General features: G+C 46.5%; 1 protein-coding gene across 15 annotated transcripts in view; it reads left to right on the top strand.

The window, feature by feature from the left end:
- Positions 1-24835, top strand: part of C2cd5 (C2 calcium dependent domain containing 5) — a 98162-nt gene that overhangs the window by 38900 nt on the left and 34427 nt on the right. For all 15 annotated transcript variants that reach the window (XM_045139464.1, XM_045139463.1, XM_045139459.1 and 12 more), the window contains 2 exons: positions 7858-7966; positions 21741-21855. In XM_045139464.1, coding sequence (XP_044995399.1) covers positions 7858-7966; positions 21741-21855 — 224 coding nt within the window. The remainder of the gene's footprint in view (positions 1-7857; positions 7967-21740; positions 21856-24835) is intronic.

Here is a 24835-nt window from a genome sequence, read left to right as displayed (position 1 = left end):
ATAATTTGTAACTTCAAATATATTTATCAAAGTTGTTTGCTTATGAATACTTACTTTTGGTTTGGAAAAGTCTGTAATTTTTGTTTTGTCTTTCAGTGTTTTGTTAGAGATATCCCTGTTGGGAACATCTATTGAATGCAGAAGTCATTTCTAATTATTCTATTAAGATTATAATATGCTGAAGAATATGGTTAATTTTTTCTTTTTGCAAAAAAATAATCAGAAGCATTTTACTGCATTACAAAAAATCCTTTACTATATTGGTATATTTACTTTATTACAAATAACCCTTTACTGTTTTGGTATATTTTGCTGAGATTATTTCTGTTGCTGGTCAGCCTCAGGAATCAGTGTACATTTTCCATATGGCCACTGAGTAATGTTACCTGGCTACATTCACTGATAGGGAAAGACTGTGGTTCTTGGGTGATTTTTCTCTCTCTTTTTTATAAACCTCGTCGCTAAGGGAGGATCGCCTCACAGGTTCTGTAGAAGGCGGGTATGTTTCTGAACATGGGTGAGAGCCTGTTTCTTCCATTAGAAGCTTTTCCAGTTTGGATCTTGTTCATTTCAGTTTTATTTAAGCTTTTCTCAAATGTTACCAGCTTTTTTCTTTTCATGCTGCAGTTTTTACTAGCACTGTTAAGCTCATATTCTTTTTTTCTACTGAGTCAGTGCATGATTTTATGTGTCTTGCCTTTTACTTTAAGACATACCTCCATAGCTTTATTTATGTCATATTTGGATGCTGCAAGCATTAACAGAATTTTATTTACATGTTCATTTTATACTAGAATTTGGGAGGAAAAATTTGAAATAGTAAATACTTTTAAAAGGATTCATTTCTTTTCTGAAATTTGGCTCTTGAGAAGATCCCCTCCCAGTTCTGTTATTACAAATAATGTATTATTTTCCTAGGAGAACCCCCCCAATCCAGTATGGCAAGCAGTGGTGTTTGTCCCTTTTACCGTGGGGCAGCTGGAGCTGCAGAGCCAAGGGAGGCAGTCACCTGGTGGCCCTGCCCAGGGATCTGGGCTCCTGCAGTACAGGGGGGGGGCAGGGCCTCTCGCTTGCCAGGCCATCCCTGCAGGTCTCCATTTCCTGTGCTCACCTGCCAGCTGCCCTCACACCTTGGCAGGCATAACCCACTGTTGCCAGCAGAGGCTCACCTAAAGCGGTCACACCAGCTGTTAAGACCAGGTGGTGCCAGAGGTGAAAGCCATGGGGATCAGGGTCAGGGGGAAGGGGTGCACGTGTGTTCACCAGCGCCGAGGCCAGAGTGCACACCCTTCCACCCTCACCTGCTTTCGTGTCCTTACGTAGGAGTCTTGAGTTCTTCCGTCTGTGGTGTATTTAGGGTAATTTTCTTGTTTCTGTGTCAGAAATAACTGAGAGAAGGGTTTATTTGACAGAAGGGACTGAAAGAAGAAAGGGTTTGTTTGGACTCAGTCCATTATGGCAGCAGGAGTGTGAGGAGGCCAGTCACATCACAGTCAGGAGGCAGAGTGACAGGGGCTAGCGCTCAGCTCACTTCTTCTTCCTTTTCCTCTTCCTCCCTTCTTCCTTCTTCTTCTTTCTTTTCTTTTTTGAGAAAGGCCTAAGTGAGCCCAGATTTGCCTTGAAATTCCCATGTAGCTGAGGCTGGCCTTGAGCTCCGATATCCCTGTGCTGGGGTCGTAGGTGTGCACCCCCACGTTGCTTTCTCTTTTTACGTAGTGTGACCCAGCGCATGGCTGGTGCTGTGCCCATCCAGAGTAGGTCCTCCCTGATCACTTTTATAAGCTGCCCAGGAAACACCTACATAAACATACCCAGGAGTGTGTTTCTGTGGTGACTGTCACTCCTTTCAAGTCCACTAAAGCTGAGCATCTTCCCGGGACTGGGGAGATTCTAAAGCGCAGTTTTCAGTGCTCTCCCCACACACCAGCGCGTGTGACGCGGGCCGCAGTCTCTGCTGGTGATGCGCTGGCGACGGCGGCGCTTTTCAGCCTTCTCCAGCAGCTCCTGAGGACACAGTACCCGCCCATGGAGTTCTGCTTACAGAAGTTACAGATTTCTGTTTGCTGTAGGTTCAATTTGATACTTTAAAGTAAATCAGGGGACTGGGCCCATGTGAGGCAGGTCAGTACAGGGGCTTTTTGCCTCTCAGAACAGCCATTGCTCTGGCCAGCAACGAAGCTGCCGCTGTCGCACCTCCATCCAGGCTCAAAGCTCGGGCCCCCCGCACTGTCACTGAGGCCTGGCACAAGCTGGGCAAGGCTGAGTTACAGTCCTCAGTGCCGTTTTCATTTAGCTTAGAAAAAAAGATTTTTTTCAATATTGTTTATTATTTATTTATTTATTTGAGAGCAACAGAGAGAGAAAGAGAGAGAGTGAGCGAGAATATGGACGTGGCGGGGCCTTCAGTCACTGCAGAGGAACTCCAGATGCTTGCACTCCCCTTTTTTTGGAGCTGGCTAACTTGGGTCCTGGGGAATGTAGCCTTGAACTGGGGTCCTTAGGCTTCACAGGCAAGCGCTTAACTGCTAAGCAATCTCTCCAGCCCTAGCTTAAAAAAATTTTGCTCACAGTATCATTTGTCTAACTGTTTAAAAAGCTTAAGTATAAAGATTAAATATAAAGTACACTTTTGTTCTATGGGTCCATCTCACGCCTCAGATATTTTGAGAAACTTTCAAATTGGGAAAAAAAAAAACAGAAAAAAAAAAACCAGAATACTCATTAAAAGCCAAACTTACTAGGAAAAATACTTTGGATTTTTTTTTTTTTTTTTTTTTGAGGTAGGGTCTCACTCTAGCTCAGGCTGACCTGGAATTCACCGTGTAGTCTCAGGCTGGCCTTGAACTCATGGCAGTCTCCTATCTCTGCCTCCCAAGTGCTGGGATTAAAGGCGTGCTCCACCATGCCCAGCCGAAAAATACATTTTTAGTAACGATAGCTTGCCTATACTGTTTCAAATTTCAAGTTTAAATGAAAAAATTCCAATAGTAATTGGGTTGCATTTTGACAATATTTTACAATACATTGAAGTGATATGCTTACCTCCGTTCTTTCCTTGTCTTCCTCTGGTCAAATCTAAACAGTCCCATCAGCTTGCTGTTTTGCTCTTTTCTTACACAATATCATTTTTTTTCTTGCCCTTGTTAAAGTGTTACTCCTAAGTTCTCACTGAATTTATTTCCGTGTCTTGTCTGCACACGCACGTGCACATTTCACACGCAACCTTCCAGGGCGCTGCTGTGTGGGGACCGCAGGCCTCTGCGTGCATGGCTGCAGCTGCCTCGCTTTGCATCCGGGCGTGTTCCCCGGAAGTCACCTGCTGCGTGTTCATGTGCCCGCTTCTCTCACCTGTTGCTTGTGGCATTTCATCTGCTTCTGTGAACTAGACATGATGATATGAGTTTCAGAGCTGTGTGTACTTTAGCATATGACATTGCCACATGCCAGGGAGGGTATGTCCCAGGAGACGGCCTATGAATAAAACATGCCTCAAGGCTGCCATTCTCATAGTTCTTTTGACTTCCCAGAGCTCTGTTTGTCTTATTTTTCAAGCTCTCTGTTAGGTTCAAAGGAGTTGAGGCCCCTGGTTAGTGACTTCCAGGCTTTGGAGCGGCATGATTTTTATCCACAGGTCAGATATAAATTACCTTGTTTACATCTCTTCCTATAACTTAAATGTTTTGTCTGTTGGGCAACTACAGGCCTTCCAGTCTTCCCTCATGCCAGTGCAAGCGCTTCCCTTTCTTATTTCTTTTTTGAGGTCTTCTCCTTGCCTCTTGTGGCTCTAGATCTTAATGTCATTTGGCAAAAAGGGGAGTTCAGGCTGGGAGGACTCCATAGGGCAGGGTTGGTGCCTCCTAAGGCTGTGAGCGTCTTCCTTTCCTAGACCTGTGTGCTGCGCCAGCTCCTGCTGCTTTGACCTCACACAGGAAGGAGAGGAGATAATTCCACAGTCACTGCTTACCTCAGCTTGCCCAGGCCATTCCTCCTCCTACCCCCACTGCCCACCTCTCACCCCTCCTGCCTCCACTGTCTCTCTGGAGCCAGTCTTCCTCCTCCTACCCCCACCGCCCACCTCTCACCCCTCCTGCCTCCACTGTCTCTCTGGAGCCAGTCTTCCTCCTCCTACCCCCACTACCCACCTCTCACCCCTCCTGCCTCCACTGTCTCTCTGGAGCCAGTCTTCCTCCTCCTACCCCCACTACCCACCTCTCACCCCTCCTGCCTCCACTGTCTCTCTGGAGCCAGTCTTCCTCCTCCTACCCCCACTACCCACCTCTCACCCCTCCTGCCTCCACTGTCTCTCTGGAGCCAGTCTTCCTCCTCCTACCCCCACTGCCCACCTCTCACCCCCTCCTGCCTCCACTGTCTCTCTGGAGCCAGTCTTCCTCCTCCTACCTCCACTGCCCACCTCTCACCCCTCCTGCCTCCACTGTCTCTCTGGAGCCAGTCTTCCTCCTCCTACCCCCACTGCCCACCTCTCACCCCTCCTGCCTCCACTGTCTCTCTGGAGCCAGTCTTCCTCCTCCTACCCCCACTACCCACCTCTCACCCCTCCTGCCTCCACTGTCTCTCTGGAGCCAGTCTTCCTCCTCCTACCCCCACTACCCACCTCTCACCCCTCCTGCCTCCACTGTCTCTCTGGAGCCAGTCTTCCTCCTCCTACCCCCACTGCCCACCTCTCACCCCTCCTGCCTCCACTGTCTCTCTGGGGCCAGTCTTCCTCCTCCTACCCCCACCGCCCACCTCTCACCCCTCCTGCCTCCACTGTCTCTCTGGGGCCAGTCTTCCTCCTCCTACCTCCACTGCCCACCTCTCACCCCTCCTGCCTCCACTGTCTCTCTGGGGCCAGTCTTCCTCCTCCTACCCCCACCGCCCACCTCTCACCCCTCCTGCCTCCACTGTCTCTCTGGGGCCAGTCTTCCTCCTCCTACCCCCACCGCCCACCTCTCACCCCTCCTGCCTCCACTGTCTCTCTGGAGCCAGTCTTCCTCCTCCTACCCCCACTGCCCACCTCTCCCCCCTCCTGCCTCCACTGTCTCTCTGGTGCCAGTCTTCCTCCTCCTACCCCCACCGCCCACCTCTCACCTCTCCTGCCTCCACTGTCTCTCTGGGGCCAGTCTTCCTCCTCCTACCCCCACCGCCCACCTCTCACCCCTCCTGCCTCCACTGTCTCTCTGGGGCCAGTCTTCCTCCTCCTACCCCCACCGCCCACCTCTCACCCCTCCTGCCTCCACTGTCTCTCTGGAGCCAGTCTTCCTCCTCCTACCCCCACTGCCCACCTCTCACCCCTCCTGCCTCCACTGTCTCTCTGGGGCCAGTCTTCCTCCTCCTACCCCCACCGCCCACCTCTCACCCCTTCTGCCTCCACTGTCTCTCTGGGGCCAGTCTTCCTCCTCCTACCCCCACTGCCCACCTCTCCCCCCTCCTGCCTCCACTGTCTCTCTGGAGCCAGTCTTCCTCCTCCTACCCCCACCGCCCACCTCTCACCCCTCCTGCCTCCACTGTCTCTCTGGGGCCAGTCTTCCTCCTCCTACCCCCACTGCCCACCTCTCACCCCTCCTGCCTCCACTGTCTCTCTGGGGCCAGTCTTCCTCCTCCTACCCCCACCGCCCACCTCTCACCCCTCCTGCCTCCACTGTCTCTCTGGGGCCAGTCTTCCTCCTCCTACCCCCACCGCCCACCTCTCACCCCTCCTGCCTCCACTGTCTCTCTGGAGCCAGTCTTCCTCCTCCTACCCCCACTGCCCACCTCTCCCCCCTCCTGCCTCCACTGTCTCTCTGGTGCCAGTCTTCCTCCTCCTACCCCCACCGCCCACCTCTCACCTCTCCTGCCTCCACTGTCTCTCTGGGGCCAGTCTTCCTCCTCCTACCCCCACCGCCCACCTCTCACCCCTCCTGCCTCCACTGTCTCTCTGGAGCCAGTCTTCCTCCTCCTACCCCCACTGCCCACCTCTCACCCCTCCTGCCTCCACTGTCTCTCTGGTGCCAGTCTTCCTCCTCCTACCCCCACCGCCCACCTCTCACCCCTCCTGCCTCCACTGTCTCTCTGGGGCCAGTCTTCCTCCTCCTACCCCCACCGCCCACCTCTCACCCCTCCTGCCTCCACTGTCTCTCTGGAGCCAGTCTTCCTCCTCCTACCCCCACCGCCCACCTCTCACCCCTCCTGCCTCCACTGTCTCTCTGGTGCCAGTCTTCCTCCTCCTACCCCCACCGCCCACCTCTCACCCCTCCTGCCTCCACTGTCTCTCTGGGGCCAGTCTTCCTCCTCCTACCCCCACCGCCCACCTCTCACCCCTCCTGCCTCCACTGTCTCTCTGGTGCCAGTCTTCCTCCTCCTACCCCCACCGCCCACCTCTCACCTCTCCTGCCTCCACTGTCTCTCTGGGGCCAGTCTTCCTCCTCCTACCCCCACCGCCCACCTCTCACCCCTCCTGCCTCCACTGTCTCTCTGGAGCCAGTCTTCCTCCTCCTACCCCCACTGCCCACCTCTCACCCCTCCTGCCTCCACTGTCTCTCTGGGGCCAGTCTTCCTCCTCCTACCCCCACCGCCCACCTCTCACCCCTCCTGCCTCCACTGTCTCTCTGGGGCCAGTCTTCCTCCTCCTACCCCCACTGCCCACCTCTCACCCCTCCTGCCTCCACTGTCTCTCTGGGGCCAGTCTTCCTCCTCCTACCCCCACCGCCCACCTCTCACCCCTCCTGCCTCCACTGTCTCTCTGGGGCCAGTCTTCCTCCTCCTACCCCCACCGCCCACCTCTCACCCCTCCTGCCTCCACTGTCTCTCTGGAGCCAGTCTTCCTCCTCCTACCCCCACTGCCCACCTCTCACCCCTCCTGCCTCCACTGTCTCTCTGGGGCCAGTCTTCCTCCTCCTACCCCCACCGCCCACCTCTCACCCCTCCTGCCTCCACTGTCTCTCTGGGGCCAGTCTTCCTCCTCCTACCCCCACCGCCCACCTCTCACCCCCTCCTGCCTCCACTGTCTCTCTGGAGCCAGTCTTCCTCCTCCTACCCCCACCGCCCACCTCTCACCCCTCCTGCCTCCACTGTCTCTCTGGGGCCAGTCTTCCTCCTCCTACCCCCACTGCCCACCTCTCACCCCTCCTGCCTCCACTGTCTCTCTGGGGCCAGTCTTCCTCCTCCTACCCCCACCGCCCACCTCTCACCCCCTCCTGCCTCCACTGTCTCTCTGGGGCCAGTCTTCCTCCTCCTACCCCCACTGCCCACCTCTCACCCCCTCCTGCCTCCACTGTCTCTCTGGGGCCAGTCTTCCTCCTCCTACCCCCACTGCCCACCTCTCACCCCTCCTGCCTCCACTGTCTGTCTCGTGCCCCATCTTTGGGCTGTTTTCAGTAGCTTTAGTTAGGTTATGAAAGGGACATTTTACTGAGTGCTTGGCCAATTTGCATCTTACTGAGAAATATCATTGATGGAGATTGAAAAGAAGGAAGGGTGTATGTATTCCAAATTACTCAAAAATTGGATTTTTTTTTTTTAAATTTTGGTTTTTCCAGGTAGGGTCTCACTCTAGCTCAGGCTGACCTAGAATTCACTCTGTGGTGGCCTGGAACTCATGATGATTCTCCTGCTTCTGTCTCCTGAATGCTGGGATTAAAGGTGTGTACCACCACACCCGACTAAACATTGGAACCTTAAAACCCATTTTCGTCATTCAGAACTGCTCAGGTTATCTTTACTGTGAGTGGTGTGGGTGTATGAACAGCGGCCTGGCGTTGCGAGTGTTGTGGGTGATGTGCTTGTCTGAGGGTGTAGGATGCGTTTGCTCAGGACAGGCCTGCAACAAGCAGGGCGGTGTGTTCCCACGTGGTCAGTTGTATTTCGCTTTATTTCTTCCAGGAGTTTCCATTTTTCACCCTGACGGCCTTTCCCCCGGGGTTTCTGGTGCACGTGGGCGGGGTTGTCAGTGCGCGCTCGGTGAAGCTGCTGGACAGGATCCACAATCCTGGTATGTTTCCTAAGACGCGGGCTTTTACTGTCGTCCTTTATGTAAACTGTGCTTATTAATATTGAGCTAATTCACATTAAGCAAACTTTCTGAAAAAAGAAAAGTATAAACTGGCCCATTATTTTAAAATGTTTTTAGTCATTTTAATTAAAAGTAAATTAAGTAGATGTATATTTCAGTTATATTTATGTGTAAAACACATGAACAGATCTGGAATTATTTTTAGCCAAAGTATCACTTTGAGGGAAACCTTAAATAATTTTTGATGCCAGGCGTGGTGGTGCACGCCTTTAATCCCAGCACTCGGGAGGCAGAGGTGGGAGGATTGCTGTGAGTTCGGGGCCAGCCTGAGAATAGATAGTCATTTCCAGGTCAGCCTGGGCTAGAGTGAGACCTTACCTTGAAAACCCAATAATAATAATAATAATTTTTGAGTTAGCTTTTATTTTTACTCCAAGCAGATAAGATTTTTATAATTTGATCTTCATGGCCATTTATTCTCTTCAGTAGCAGCACATCTTTATAGATTAAGTTCCTTGTTCTCAAAAGAGACACTCTCTTTAGTTGTAAGTGTGACTACTGTAGAGTATCGAAGACTTAAAACAACCAGTAGAGTAGCTGCTTTCTTGGTTTCTTGTGTGTATTTTTGTTTTGAGCAGACACACTAAGAGCACTTGCTCATTTCCCTCAGACACGGCCCGCAGTGGGAGATGCAGTGGGGGATGCAGTGGGCGGCAGAGTCCTGGTGGCTTCATGGGTGGGGCTGACAAGGCACTGGTGACTCCCCGTGGCCACAAGCACAGTCTGGGTGCGAACTTCCTGCGCAGGCTGTGTTCCTGCAGCTCTCGTGGGCTGGATGCCCAGTCGTGGCTCAGATGGGTTATTTGATGACATGCCTTAAACCTGAAGTTGTATAGTAGTTTTCTTTGGCATGTCTACATTGAGAATTGTTCAGAAAAACTTAACTCACTTTGACTAACTTCTCCATTATACTTACCCTGGCAGTTATGAAAACAAGCCAAGAGTGTTGTGAATTGTTGGGTGGAGATGCTTCACACAGTGCCTGTGAGATGTCGGAGAGCGCTGCCGTTCCTCAGACATCTTTAAGTTTAACGAGGCTCTGTGGTTTGTTTTCACGTGAGAAGCAGCGTAGCATTTTTCTGACTACGTGAGATTTCAGAAAAGTAATGCTAGTCAGGTTTACTTAGCTGTAACGCTTAGCACCCATGTTTCTTTCTTTCTTTTTTTTTTTTTTTTTTACTTTATGTTTTCTCCTCTGTTTCTTTCTAGTCAAGTTAGATCTGGCTGTGTTGTTGAGTTCGCACGTCCTGTAATCCTTCCAGGAGGACTGGGGCTGCCGCTCGTCGCTCTGTTACTAACGATACTGGTGACGATGTCAAGTGTGCTTAGGGGTTTCAGTGACCTGGGAAGTGGAAGCACTTTGACATGAACTGAGTGACCCACAGCTAGTTACGTGTATTGCTGTGGCTCATTGGCTGATATTTTAATTGATAGCATCTACTGACAGGACACTTCCCACAGTGGTTTCAGGAATATATTTAATATTCAGTTGATAACCTTCTGCTTACTGAAAATATTTTTAAATCATTGTGTTGTTCCAGTGAGCTCAGAGTAGATTCTAGAGGGGAACAAAGGAAGGTCACTTCAGTGAGCTGAAATGGAGCTCTCCACTAAAAATGTTACCATGCTGACCAGCTCGCCCAGTGTTGAAGACTGAAGGCTGAAGGAAGGCAGACAGGAATCTTTCTTACGGAATGTTGTGTGTGTGTGTTGTAACACCAGCTCACCAGCTTTCTCCTTTTCCTCTCTTTTCACAATAGTTTTTCTGTTCATGTGTAGGAAGTCTCAGGTACTGATGGATTATCCTCTGAAGTTTATGGGCATGTACATGCTAGTGATTTTAGTCATGTAGGAGTTCCAATTTTATTTTGGTTTGTTTTTGGTTAGATACGTATTAATTGCATATTCTGATTGTTCCCGTGTTGTATTTTGATTTCAAGAGCACATTCTCTGGATTGCTTTGTGCATGTATTATGCACTGAACGGGACAAGCATTTATTCATCTCCAAGCCCCTTGAGTAACCTCACAGGGGAAGCTGAGCGCTAACATGAAATGAAATCCTGGGTCAGGTGCTAATGATGTAGCAGTGTTATAACATGTCACTCTGACCAGAGAAATTTACGGGCATTGAAGTGCTTGTGCCAAACTAATCTTGCAGCTGGTGTGTTTTTTTTTTTGGGGGGGGTATGGCTAGTGAATATGAGACATTTTTATTTTGTTTCAGGATAAAAGGAAACAAGAAATTCAGAACCACTGGCAATGTTCCAGTATGGGTTATTATTTTGTGGGTTTTAGAACCTTGTTAAGTGTTGAGGAGACAGACGTGCACACACGGGTGTAATAGGACGGCTTATGCTTCCAGGTCATTGGACAAGGAGCTTGCTGTCCGACATTAGCCGACTACAGTGTCTTCTCCTGCTCTTCCGCCTCCGCTATTAACCCTGTCGTGTCTTTCCAGTTCCTGTCCAGTGTGTCAGCTGTCTTCTTGTTTCTAGTGTGTTGTTTTACTCCTCCTCTTCTGCACCTAAAACTGATCTACTAATTTGCTGTTTTGAACTCAGCCTTTGTCGGAATTATGGGTAACACCAGATCTTACAAACTGCTAGACTGGAATAGTTTCAATTCAGGTATTTTAATGGTCATTCAGTACTACATAACGCTGACAGTAAATTATGGCAGCTCAGTGAAGATTTTAGAAATGTTCTGGATTAAATAGGGTTAATGTCAATTCAGTTACACAGATACAACCTGCAATATGCCATAACTTATACTTTCCATGAAAATACAAATTTAATCTGTATTAACTAAAATTAATCAAAAGGATACCATAAATTATGAGTAAATTTTTACATAATCAACTCTTGGAATAATAATTAAATTATAGGTATACCATTTGGCTAGTTTTTATATTAAGTAAATGATAGAGGCATTAGCTTTATGATTAAGCAATATTTGTTGTATATAGTAAATGACTAGTTTATAAACCTTAAAGTGTATTTAAGCTGCATATTTCGATTTGAATAAAAGACACTTAATATTCTATAAATGCTCTTAACATGTGACTTAGTATTTTTAGTATCAAGAAAAGATTTTGGGGGGACATTAACAACTTCCTAAGCTGTGCCCTCCCTCCTTCCACACAGGAATGCAACTTTTCTTTTAAAGTACCTTAAATATAATTTGTAGCCTTAAAGAAATGTAGTTTGTAGAACTGTACAGCTGATGATGTGGTTTAGTCTGAGCCAACTAATGTCTCTTTTTGATAAAAGCATATTTTTTACTAATAAAAATACTTAAAATCTCATGTAATCTATTTTAGATTTAAATTATGAAACTTTAAATTCAGTATAAATGCTGATATTTTGGAGAATTTTTAAAAATCCTTGTGTCAGAAAGTATATCTTAGAAAAAAACTTAAAATGGCTTACCCTTTTAGATAATATACTATCTTTTCACTATTTAAACTTCTCTTATGCTTAGAAGTCAAATATACATGTTCTGATATAAGTATCATCTGACCCTGAAGTACCTTGTGCCCATGGCACAGACAGCCCTGAAGCCCCCTGGTAACACTGGTGGTCACCCTGTACACAGAGACAGTCTCAGTGAGTGAGTCCATAAGGAATGACCCTGTTTCCTTACAAGGTTTTGCTATTGTGCTGTCATTGATAGGAATTAACCTGATTGTGTATCAGTGCACTAGCTAGGACTGATTTTTAGTGAGAAAGGTAAATATATCCTGTTGGATTTATTTCATAAAAGTATAGTGTAAGAGGAAAGAAAAGAGGATGTGTATGAAAAACATGTTGAGAATAGAGTGTCTCCTCAGTGAAGGAAGTGAGGTCTTTTTGAGGTTTTTAGAGTGGGGTGTATGTTGGTCAGATGACAACAGTCTTGAAAAGTGAAAAGATAAAAAACTAAACTGTACAATCATAAAGACAGTGCCCCACACAAGCAGAAGAAGTTGGGGCAAAAGAAAAACAGTCTCTCACCTTTACTTAAAATGATGTCAGGTGGGGAGGACATAAAGAGAAAAGAGATGGAAATGAAGCCAGACATAGTGCTTCAAGCCTGTAGTCCTAACCTTTGGGAGACTGAGGTACGTATTTACAACTTTGATGGTTGTGCTTTACAGTAATTTCAGGCCAAAAGGCTTCAGAAACCGTGTCTCAAAAAAAAAAAAAAAAGAAAACAAAAAATCCTTCCCCCAAAGATGGGTATGTTGTAGAATATGAAAGGAGTGTGAAGGCGGCACGGTCCAGTGCGCTGGTCGTGGTGAGCAGTGACGTAGAATATGAAAGGAGTGTGAAGGTGGCACGGTCCAGTGCGCTGGTCGTGGTGTGCAGTGATGTAGAATATGAAAGGAGTGTGAAGGTGGCACGGTCCAGTGCGCTGGTCGTGGTGTGCAGTGATGTGGAATATGAAAGGAGTGTGAAGGTGGCACGGTCCAGTGCGCTGGTCGTGGTGTGCAGTGATGTAGAATATGAAAGGAGGGTGAAGGTGGCACGGTCCAGTGTGCTGGTCGTGGTGTGCAGTGATGTAGAATATGAAAGGAGGGTGAAGGTGGCACGGTCCAGTGTGCGGGTCGTGGTGTGCAGTGGTGTAGAATATGAAAGGAGTGTGAAGGCGGCACGGTCCAGTGTGCTGGTCGTGGTGTGCAGTGATGTAGAATATGAAAGGAGGGTGAAGGTGGCACGGTCCAGTGTGCTGGTCGTGGTGTGCAGTGATGTAGAATATGAAAGGAGTGTGAAGGTGACACGGTCCAGTGCGCTGGTCGTGGTGTGCAGTGATGTAGAATATGAAAGGAGTGTGAAGGTGGCACGGTCCAGTGTGCTGGTCGTGGTGTGCAGTGATGTAGAATATGAAAGGAGGGTGAAGGTGGCATGGTCCAGTGCGCTGGTCGTGGTGTGCAGTGATGTAGAATATGAAAGGAGTGTGAAGGCGGCGGCACGGTCCAGTGCACTGGTCGTGGTGTGCAGTGATGTAGAATATGAAAGGAGTGTGAAGGCGGCGGCACGGTCCAGTGCACTGGTCATGGTGTGCAGTGATGTAGAATATGAAAGGAGTGTGAAGGTGGCATGGTCCAGTGCGCTGGTCGTGGTGTGCAGTGATGTAGAATATGAAAGGAGTGTGAAGGTGGCATGGTCCAGTGCGCTGGTCGTGGTGTGCAGTGATGTAGAATATGAAAGGAGTGTGAAGGTGGCATGGTCCAGTGCGCTGGTCGTGGTGTGCAGTGATGTAGAATATGAAAGGAGTGTGAAGGTGCCATGGTCCAGTGCACTGGTTGTGGTGAGCAGTGATGTAGAATATGAAAGGAGTGTGAAGGCGGCACGGTCCAGTGTGCTGGTCATCGTGTGCAGTGATGTAGAATATGAAAGGAGTGTGCAGGTGACATGGTCCAGTGCAGTGGTAATAGTCTGTTGGTTATTAGGTTCCTGGATCTCCCCAAAAGAGTGTGTCTTCAAAAAGAAAGCGCCTTTTGATTTTAGTTTAATAAAAGTAACCTGATAATCTAAGAAACTATCATGTATCTGGTTAAGTTAGGCAAATCATTTTCTGTGTGCTGTATCATTTGGAAGTATTCATCTATTGCTACTCTACGGAACCATAGAGATTCAAGAACTGACCACATTGGTAAGAAAAACAGTTGTTGATATTGTTTTATTACCCCTGGAATTATTCATACTTTGTTTGCTGGAGTCTCTGATGCCATGTGTTGCATGATGCCTCTGTCAATTTCAAAACAGCATTCCAAGAGAAGAAAAGAGTTGCAGCACCGTATTGAATGTACATACTGTTGCTCAGACATTCTTGTTTCCAACACATGGAAAGCTGAGAGTGTAACAAGCACACTGTAGCACGCAGTCCTGTGGAGTAGAATGTGGTAACATCATACAGTACAGTCAGTGCTGCTCAGTGATCACGTGAGATGTTGGTGTAGCAAACATGTCTATGTAGTAGAGTGGTGATGTCATACATTACAGTCGGTGATCACATGTGATGATGGTGTAGCACACATGACTGTAGTAGAGTGGTGACGTCATACATTATAGTCGGCGATCACATGTGATGACGGTGTAGCACACATCACTGTAGTAGAGTGTTGACGTCATACATTACAGTCGGCGATCACATGTGATGACGGTGTAGCACACATGACTGTAGTAGAGTGTTAACGTCATACATTACAGCCGGTGATCACATGTGATGACGGTGTCGCACACATGACTGTAGTAGAGTGGTGACGTCATACATTACAGTCGGTGATCATGTGATGACGGTGTAGCACACATGACTGTAGTAGAGTGGTGACGTCATACATTACAGCCGGTGATCACATGTGATGACGGTGTAGCACACATGACTGTAGTAGTGACGTCATACATTACAGCCGGTGATCACATGTGATGACGGTGTCGCACACATGACTGTAGTAGAGTGGTGACGTCATACATTACAGCCGGTGATCACATGTGATGACGGTGTCGCACACATGACTGTAGTAAAGTGGTGACGTCATACATTACAGCTGGCAATCACATGTGATGACGGTGTCGCACACATGAATGTAGTAGAGAGGTGACGTCATACATTACAGCCGGTGATCACGTGATGACGGTGTCGCACACATGAATGTAGTAGAGAGGTGACGTCATACATTACAGCCGGTGATCACATGTGATGACGATGTAGCACACATGACTGTAGTAGAGAGGTGACGTCATACATTACAGTCAGTGATCACATGTGATGACGGTATAGCACACACGACTGTAGTAGAGTGGTGACGTCATACATTACAGCCGGCGATCACATGTGATGACGGTGTCGCACACATGACTGTAGTAGAGTGGTGATGTCATACATTACACTCGGCGATCACATGTGATGACGGTGTCGCACACATGACTGTAGTAGAGTAGTGACGTCATACATTACAGCCGGTGATCACATGTGATGATGGTGTAGCACACATGACTGTAGTAGAGTGGTGATGTCATACATTACAGCCGGCGATCACATGTGATGACGGTGTCGCACACATGACTGTAGTAGAGTGGTGATGTCATACATTACAGTCAGTGATCACATGTGATGATGGTGTAGCACACATGACTGCAGTAGAGTGGTGATGTCATACATTACAGCCGGTGATCACATGTGATGACGGTGTAGCACACATGACTGTAGTAGTGACGTCATACATTACAGCCGGTGATCACATGTGATGACGGTGTCGCACACATGACTGTAGTAGAGTGGTGACGTCATACATTACAGCCGGTGATCACATGTGATGACGGTGTCGCACACATGACTGTAGTAAAGTGGTGACGTCATACATTACAGCTGGCAATCACATGTGATGACGGTGTCGCACACATGAATGTAGTAGAGAGGTGACGTCATACATTACAGCCGGTGATCACGTGATGACGGTGTAGCACACACGACTGTAGTAGAGTGGTGACGTCATACATTACAGCTGGCGATCACATGTTATGACGGTGTAGCACACATGACTGTAGTAGAGTGGTGATGTCATACATTACAGCCGGCGATCACATGTGATGACGGTGTCGCACACATGACTGTAGTAGAGTGGTGATGTCATACATTACAGTCGGTGATCACATGTGATGATGGTGTAGCACACACGACTGTAGTAGAGTGGTGATGTCATACATTACAGTCAGTGATCTCATGTGATGACGGTGTAGCACACACGACTGTAGTAGAGTGGTGATGTCATACATTACAGCCGGTGATCACATGTGATGACGGTGTAGCACACATGACTGTAGTAGAGTGGTGACGTCATACATTACAGCCGGCGATCACATGTGATGACGGTGTAGCACACATGACTGTAGTAGAGTGGTGACGTCATACATTACAGCCGGCGATCACATGTGATGACGGTGTAGCACACACGACTGTAGTAGAGTGGTGATGTCATACATTACAGTCAGTGATCTCATGTGATGACGGTGTAGCACACATGACTGTAGTAGAGTGGTGACGTCATACATTAGTCGACGATCACATGTGATGACGGTGTAGCACACACGTCTGTGTAGTAAAGAATGATGACTATAAGGGAGAAATTTATAGCAATATTGTAGCTATTACTTTATACAGTATTTGTAACTTGATACCTTATGTCTTGAAGCATTAAACTAATTTTTAAAAACTAGATATTTGCATTTGAGAATATTCTTTAAGTCTTTAACAAACATTTCAGATGAGTCATAGATTTTAAGACATACTTAAGATTGTTTTTCAATATCAATACCTTTTTTAAATATATTTTTTATTTTAGAGAAAGAGAGAGGGAGAGAGAATTGGCACGCCAGGGTCTTAGCAGTTGCAGTTGAACTCCAGGTCCTTGTGCCACCTAGTGGGCGTGCGTGACATTGCTTTCGCCTTACTTTTCTGCATTTGGGTTTCATGGGATCTGGAGAGTTGTACATAGGGCCTTAGGCTTTGCAGGCAAGTGCCTTAACTGCTAAGACATCTCTCCAGCTCTGAATAACTTAATAGGGTTGGTGATGAGACAAACACATTCTGAATGTTTTGTTAGAGTTATGTATGTTTAGAAAGCTCATCGTAGGAGGCCATACATATATATATATATATATATACATATATATATGGCAGTGAGTAAGAAAACATCCTGCTGTGGGAGCAGTAATTACGTTAACAGCTAGAAAAATAAGTTTAATTTTTAATTATGACTTTGCAAAATATTTAGTGTTACAAAGTGAGTCAGCTGATATATAGGGAAATATTTATAGAGCACTCTTCTACTCACCTAAATTTATTGACACATTCAGTTTTAGTTTCCATGAACCTTAAACACCCGTAAATCCTTAGTTGGTATTATGGTATGGTCACATGCACTCAGCACTGTTATGACTGGGGTCACCACGAAACCACATAGATACCGGTGTATACACCCAGTTTAGTCTGACTCATAGGCATGTAGGAGATACGTGAACACAGAAGGTAGGCTGTCTTGGAAAGTTACTTTTCTGAGCAAATGAAAACTAAACTCAAAGAAGTTAAACAGCTTTTGATTCTTAATTTTAGAAAGTTTTCAGAAGGTAGAATTGAAGGAGTCATAAATTCACATGTATGTTATGCTAACTTTTCTCTGTTGCCATTGATTTGAACTAATGACTGTGGTTACACTGTGTGTAAAAGCAAGGAAGGTTCACAATTAAGGAGTAGATTACATAACTGACTTCCTTTTCTTAAAAGCAGATCCCAAAGCTTTGAGTTTGGTCCAGTATAGATAGATATATGCCAGCTACTCTCGTCTAAATTCCCCAGTCCTGATGTTTTCTTTGTCTATATTTGAACACAACTCAGGTTAAATGAGAATCTTTTCCCTAGTCTGATTATAATCTCTACCCAGCTTGAGGCTTTATAGTCCCTTGAACCGAAACTCTGAAATCACTTACATTAGGGAAAATTTATCTTTTTGCAGTTGTTATTGTTAGGAATATTACTTTCAGGTATTGGGAATGTAGCTTTTCACGCTGTTCTTAGCAAAATAGGCTACTGTGCTCAAATTGTTACTTGACCCAATCTAATACTGTGTCTCCTCCTATTCGTTTAGAAATGAGTTTGAGCTGAATGTGATGGCTAACACTTGTAACCCCAACCCTGAGCGGGGTGAACTTGAGAGAGGCCCAGGCTACATAGTGAGAACTTGTCTCCAAAGTAGAAAAATAGTTTGCGTAACTATTCATTTCCTTTTCCAAGTAGATCCAGAGATTGTCTGTACAGTTACCCCCAGAGCCATATAAAAAGACCCAAGCCTTAGTGCTTCTCAGAGGATGAGTGCGTCTCCATTCCTATGTAGTTCCTGGTTCACGAGGACTGAGTATAGGAAAGTGTTACTTTCATAGACACAGAAAAGAACAACAGAATGGCAAGCTAGGAAGCTGTGGACATGCTGTAGTGAAGTGGGAGTTGACTGTGATGTCAGTCCACATGCGGGGACCTCACACTCAGAGTCAGTGATGAGCTGGTCTAGAAGTCGCCTCGCGTCCGCTGCTGAAGGAGTCAGTGGAGGCTGGGTTCCTTATAAAACATTTGACCACAAAAGAAAACCTTAAAATGGTGTGAAATATAATTTGTATAATAATTAAAATTACTATTTGCTAAAATGATACCTTTTATAATTATAAATAGTTGTAGTTGATTGAAAAATACGGTGTTTAAAATAGAGATTTATTTTTAATGTCTTTGAAATGCTTATAAAATAAGAGCTCACATCTCAGCTGTATATCCTTAAAATAACTAATCGCATCCATTTTCATGTGCGGCATGTATAATTGCTATTTTATTTTCAACCACACTGTTTTGCCTTTTATAAAAGTGTGGTTGCTAGTCAGAATTACACTCTGGTAGTTGAATAAAATAGTTCTGATCGAGGAGTGTTCTTCCTCTAATACCATAGCTGGTAGTGCTAAAACTTAAAACTTCTGTCAGAGGAATTAAAAAATCAAATATTTCTGAATTTTCAGTTTAATAAGTTCATTTTAATTATCATTACTCCTTGAGGACTTGGTGGCTCATTTCTAGCATGATTGTAATGTAGGCTTTGGAGATAAAGATTTTAAAAATACTACATAAATTGTTAATCTTTATTGTGATTAAATAACATCTAAATTTAATACCCACAAAATTCATCCTTTGCTCTTGCTTACAGTGGTAGGTTCAATGGTGACCACAGTGACTGTATGCTTGCCTTGCTCTCACCTGGAGGCTAGGGCCATTACTTTCTGTGACCATTTCAGTGAGCTGCCATAGTTTTCAGTCTGTACGTCACCTGGTCCAAGCATGCGCCAAGTCTTACCGCTCTGCTCCGAGCTGCGGAACCCGCTTTGCCAGCCGTGTGTCCCCTGAGCTTTGCTTTAGCCAAACCCCAGTTAACAGCTGCGCGCAATGTGGATGTCCGCGTTTGCTTCCTCGCCCCACGCTCTGTACCCGGCTTTCCCGCACCGCTGCACCTTCCTGCGGGCACTGGTGCTTCCCACGTGCGCTTGTGCGGCTGTGCCAGTCAGAGCTGCTCGCGAGCTTGTCCAGGACCGTGGACGCTTCACTGGCACTGCGTCAGCTCCCACTCTTGCTTCTTGATTTCAATCAGCCACCTGTTTTTCCATGGTGTTTGGTGTAATTATGTGATTATTTTCTGTTATACCAAGGTAAGTTTGATGTAAAGTGACTGTATTCTTTGTGGTTACACATATCTCAGAGGAATTATTACTGCACTCTTTCCATTTGGACATGTTAGGCATGCTTAGATAAATATGATTCAAAATTAAAATAAGTACTTTCCTCTATTTTTCATTAGTTTTAAAAACAGTGGTATGAATTACTTCCTATAAAATTCATTTTTAAAAAACACAGTCGCTAGCATATATCATTTAGTAGTACTGATGTAGGGAAACTTCATGTGAGGAAATCTGCCTACTTAAATATAGCATACAAAGCTTTTCTTTAGAAGACAATGCTTCAGACATCGAGAGTGATGTAAAAGGTGGATAGCGGTTCCGTCAGTGAGGTCAGGGAGTCAGACTTGCTGGGTGCCGGGCTCCGGTGACCAGCTTCTCAACTAAAACACGCTTCGGCTAGTATTCATGATCTCGATTGTCCGTGAGCCATGAATAATTTGATAGATGAAAACCCTCATTCAGTGCCAGCTGCTGGCTGGCATTAGGAGGGGCTCGCATGGCACCCAGGCCTAGGCGGTCATCGTGGCTTGTGCCTGCAGTTGTGGCACTCAGGAGACTGAGGCCTGGGCTGCGGGGAGAGCTCAAGGCGAGCCTGAGCTACTGAGACCTTGCCGCAAAACAAAACCCTCAACAACGATTAAAAAAAAAATCCTCATCAAAGCAAAGAGATGTATTTTATTAGCAAAAGTGAATATGGGCTTTGTAAGTGTACCCGTGCTGGAAATGTTGACATTACAGTTCATAGTATAACAAAGTCTTTGACACAGAAATGTATATGCAAAACAGGGCCACGTAAGTGTTTTCTGTATTTCTCAACTCATAATATCAACTGCTAACTCCATACTGTACTTTTCTGTTTTTCTTCCGTCTTTTTTATCTTGTACTTTGATCTTTTCCTCAGTTTCCTGACATCTGCACTGCTTTCTTTTCTTCTGAAAGGAAGTTTTAGGGTAGCTCTGCCTCGAGCCCCAACCTTTGAGTCAAGGACTGGCTGACAGCTCTGTAGCTCGGGCTCTTGTCCGCTCTCGGCCTTTGCTGGCCTCCTCCTCCTGCAGGAGCGTGAGCTCTCGCAGCTTCTTAGCCTTTCTTTCCTTTGCTCTCTCCTCTGCTTCACTAGTGAGTATGACCTCCTTCATTTACTTGAAAATCTGACCTTTACTGCACTGTGAGTAGGAAGTGGGGCTTGCCTGGTTTTCAGTTCTGGAACATTTACAACCAGAGTTTAGCACCTGTTTAGAGTTACGTCTTCAGATCATGTCCGAGTAGGAACTGGCTACAAAGCAAACCAGGTAGGGCCTCCTACTTGTGATGGGCCAGTTCTGCTTCTGCTCTTTACGCATTAGGGGTTGATTTGCTTTTCAGCTGTTGGTGATGAGAACCATGTGTGACACTCGTCCACTCAGCATCCCATTGCCAGGGACACCGCCTTCCCGACAGCAGTGAGACGGAGTGCGATTCCAAGCATTTGTTTGGGGTTTACTTGTTTGCAGTACTGGGGATTGGACCCAGTGCCTCCATGCGCTCGTTTTACCGCTGATCTACGTCCCTCGCCCCCAGACCAACCTTCTGTTGTTTTTGAGATGGAGTTTCACTTGTTACGCAGGCTTCTCTCAAACTCATGGGCTCAATGCTTTTTCTGCCTGAGCCTCCCAAGTGGCTGGACCTAAAGGCACAGGTCACCATGGCCATCTAAGCCACTTTTGAAAGTTACAGAACCATGTATGGATTATATTTGAAGTTTGTTCCTCTATATAGTCGTTACCTGAATTATTTGAATTAGATTTTTCATGTGTTTTCTTTCTCTATTATCCTTTTTTTTTTCATTTTGAATTGGCTAGTCCCTTTATTTCATGTTACTTGTCCTGGGACTTACACTGCTATGACAGAATGGCTCATTCAACCTTTCTGTTGTCATTTATGACTGTTGCAAGAGCACAGCATGTAGGACATTGGAAAAGAACCAGGGCCAGAATGGAGTCAGAACTGAAGCCATGACACCGAAGGCATGCACTCAGTGAGGAGAGTCCTAGGGGCCTTCAGGTTAGAGTCAGAGCCGGTTCCCTGTGGTCATAGCACTTGGGAGGTGAAGGCAGGAGGATCAGAAGTTCAAGGCCTACCTTGGTTCCAGAGAGAGTCTGAGCTATGAGAACCTGTTTCAAGGAGAAACCAGAAACTAGAGAGTCTATGTGTACATTTGAAGGTACATCCAGTAAAATAAAATGCATGCCTGTGGACATCGCTGAAGGCAGTGAAGTGAAGCAGAAAGGCCAGTGGTCTGTGTCCTAGCGGCCAGCTTCAGGCTTAAATCTCACGGTTTGGCGCAGGAGCACTTTAAAGTTGAAGGACTGGGGCTTCCTCGCCCATAGCTGCGCTTGCTGTGAGCATTGCTGATTCATGTGTGAGTGCTGTTGAGTAGTCAACTGATCTAAAATTTATTTTTCAGATGAACCAGAAACTCGAGATGCGTGGTGGGCGGAAATCCGTCAAGAAATCAAATCCCATGCTAAAGCCTTAGGCTGCCACGCCGTGGTGGGCTACAGTGAATCCACGAGCATCTGGTGAGTGAGACCGCTACGGGCTCCAGACGCGGACGTGGGAGAGGCGTCCACGGGTCTCCGGATAGGAGGGCAGGGAAGGGGTCAGTCACACGACATGCCACCTTGCCCCACCATCTCTGCGGAGCTCCTGCAGACTCAGTCTATTCCTGCAGAAGGAGGTGATGGAAACCGTCTGTCCAGGTCTCTGCGGGGTTGCATGACAAAAGGAGAGGGACCCAGCGGGTATTTCATGTGATGGACGCTCCTCCCAGGGGGCATTTGGAACGCCAGCTTCTGTAAATCAGTTGCCAAGCATATGCAGAATGTCTCTGCAGGGCTATTCTGCTTGCACTTACTAACCACAAGGAGATTTTTCTGGAACGAAGTCTTGCTGGCCAGCCCCGGCGGCTTTCGGAAGGGCTTCTTCCATCCTCTTGCTTTGTCATGTCACCTCCCACTGGAGCAGTCTCTCCACCGAGAGTCAGTGCCACCGTCTACGGCCCAGTCCTTCTGCCCTGGCTGCCCTCGGGTTCTCTTCCAGGAGTGCCAGCTCGTCTCCCTCCCAGCAGCCCAGCTTGGAGATTCTCGTCGCGCTGCCCTGTTGCTGCTCAACTGTGAATCGAACTTTGGACTTGTTGTCTACCAAGTCTATAAAATTTTGCTCTTAGATGACAATCCAGTGTTTCCCACCGGTCTCATTGGCTCCTTTCTGCTGAATTTTGACCCTTAGTCGTAGGCAGGGGGTTGCCAGTGCTTCTGTGGTTCTCGTGCTCAGTTTTCTGCCATCCTTGTCTGTGGCAGGACCTTATGGTAGAATTGTTTAGAAACCACTGACCTACTGGATTTTTAATAATTATTTTTTAAAATATTTATTACTTGAGAGAGAGAGAGAATATGGGTGCACCAGGGCCTCCAGCTGCTGCAAACAAACTCCAGATGCATGCACCACTTGTGCATCTGCCTTATGTGGGTCCTGGGGAATTGAACCTACGTCCTTTGGCTTTGCAGGCAAGTACCTTAACCACTAAGCCGTCTCTTCAGCCCTTTTTTCATTGTTTATTCTTGTGTTGTTCCTAATGTTGTATTCTCTGCCCGTGAGATTTTTGATGTCTTTTGCTCTCCCAGCAGCTCGCACGGCTGCGCTCACAGAGAGCGAACGAGCAGGCAGGAAGGGCGCCTCCAGGGTGGCTTCTCGATACCCTCTTAGGGAAGCATGTGCTGTTTTCTGCAGTCGGGCCTTGGAGTCTAGGTTTGGAGGACTACCATGAGCAATGTTGTTTTAGGGCCTCTCTAGCTCCTTGATGATCAACTCTTTGGGCGGTATCTCGTCCCTGGCACTGGAATCCTTTATTACTACCCTATGGCATCTGGGACACCGTTGTCTCCAGGCAGGGGTAGGCCACTGAATTTAACACTGGGTCACACGTGCAGTATTTACTCTCTAAATTAGTCTAATGAATTTACTTGAGAGCTTGAATTTCCGTGCTAAACCTTCTTTCCCCATCGAGATCTCAAACCACGCTTGCATTGAGACCCCTCCTCGTTAACGTCTCCTGTTCTGACCCATCCTGTTCACTGGCACTTGATGACATTCTTTGAAGCACATTTCTGCTCGCAAGTCCTGGACAGAAACACCTTCCGAGGCTCCAGCTGTGTCTTCTACCATTACCCGCCCTCCCCCCCCCCAGGCCTGGCTTCCCTCTCTGTCCCTTTGATGCTCACGGTCTTGTTGTGGCTGCTCTGTCTCTGTCCTCTTGTCCCCAGACTTGGCTTCTCTCTTCTGCTCTTCAGTTGTGGTGACGGATAGCTTTTGTTTCTGTGGTGCTGGGCATTGAACCCAGGGCCTTGTGCATATCTGGCAGGCACTCTACCACTGAATATATCATTTTGGGGTGGGGGCTGTTCCTTAGTAGAATCTCAGTGTAGCTCAGGCTGACCTGGAATTTACTATGTACTCTCAGGGTGGCCTTGAACTCACAGTGGTCCTCCTACCTCTGCCTCCCAAATGCTGGGATTAAAGGCATGAGCCATCACCCCCAGCCAAATAATGTTTTTTTTTTTTTATTTTAGTGATATGCAATAAGGAAATTAAGATATTTCTTATAAAATCAGCTTCCTGTCATCTGTGTATATGATGATAGAGTATTAGGTGCATTTGGTATATTTTGATTTCATTTTAGATGTCTTTGTAATTATTCTAATTCCGAATAAACTATAATGATGTTTATACATAATTTACATAGATGTGTTTTATAATAACTTCAATATGACTTTTTATTGGTATTTAAAATATTTTAATGTACTTTGAATCTTATTACTGGAGCCGCATCATTATTGTTTGTTGGTACTTATAGTTGAATCATTTTACTCTTTTAAGAATCTATGGCATTTACATTTTGTCTTTTCTTTCAATTTTAATTATTTATTTATTTTTTTTTATTTTTTTTTTTCGAGGTAGGATCTCACTCTAGTGCAGGCTGACCTGGAATTCACAATGTAGTCTCAGAGTGACCTCCAACTCCTGACGATCTCCTACCTCTGCCTCTCCAGTGCTGGGATTAAAGCGTGCGGCACCAAGCCCGGCTCTTTTTTCCAATTTTAATTGTGAAAAATTCTTGCCCTCTGCACTTCCATGAACATCTTCATTATGGCAGGGAAAATGGTGGCATGAACAGAGGGTGGACATTACCCCCTGTCCAACATAAGGCGGACAACGGGAACAGGAAAGTGTGCCAAACAGTAGCAAGGGGGAACTAACTGGCTTTAATATCATAAGCCTACCCCCAACAATACACTCCCTCCAGGAGGCATTAATTTCCAAGTCTCCCTCAGCTGGGAACGTAGCATTCAGAACACCTAAGTTTATGGGGGACATAACCACCACATTCCACCACTGCCTCCATAAACTGATAACCATACTCGTTGTAAAATGCAATACATCCATCCAACTAAAAAGTCCCCATATTTTTTTTATCAATTCCAGTGAAGATCATACATCCGC

This window comes from Jaculus jaculus, chromosome 22 (genome assembly GCF_020740685.1).
Source record: "Jaculus jaculus isolate mJacJac1 chromosome 22, mJacJac1.mat.Y.cur, whole genome shotgun sequence".
Taxonomy (NCBI): domain Eukaryota; kingdom Metazoa; phylum Chordata; class Mammalia; order Rodentia; family Dipodidae; genus Jaculus; species Jaculus jaculus.
Note: the sequence above shows the minus strand (reverse complement) of the source record. Positions and strands in the feature narration are given on the sequence as shown.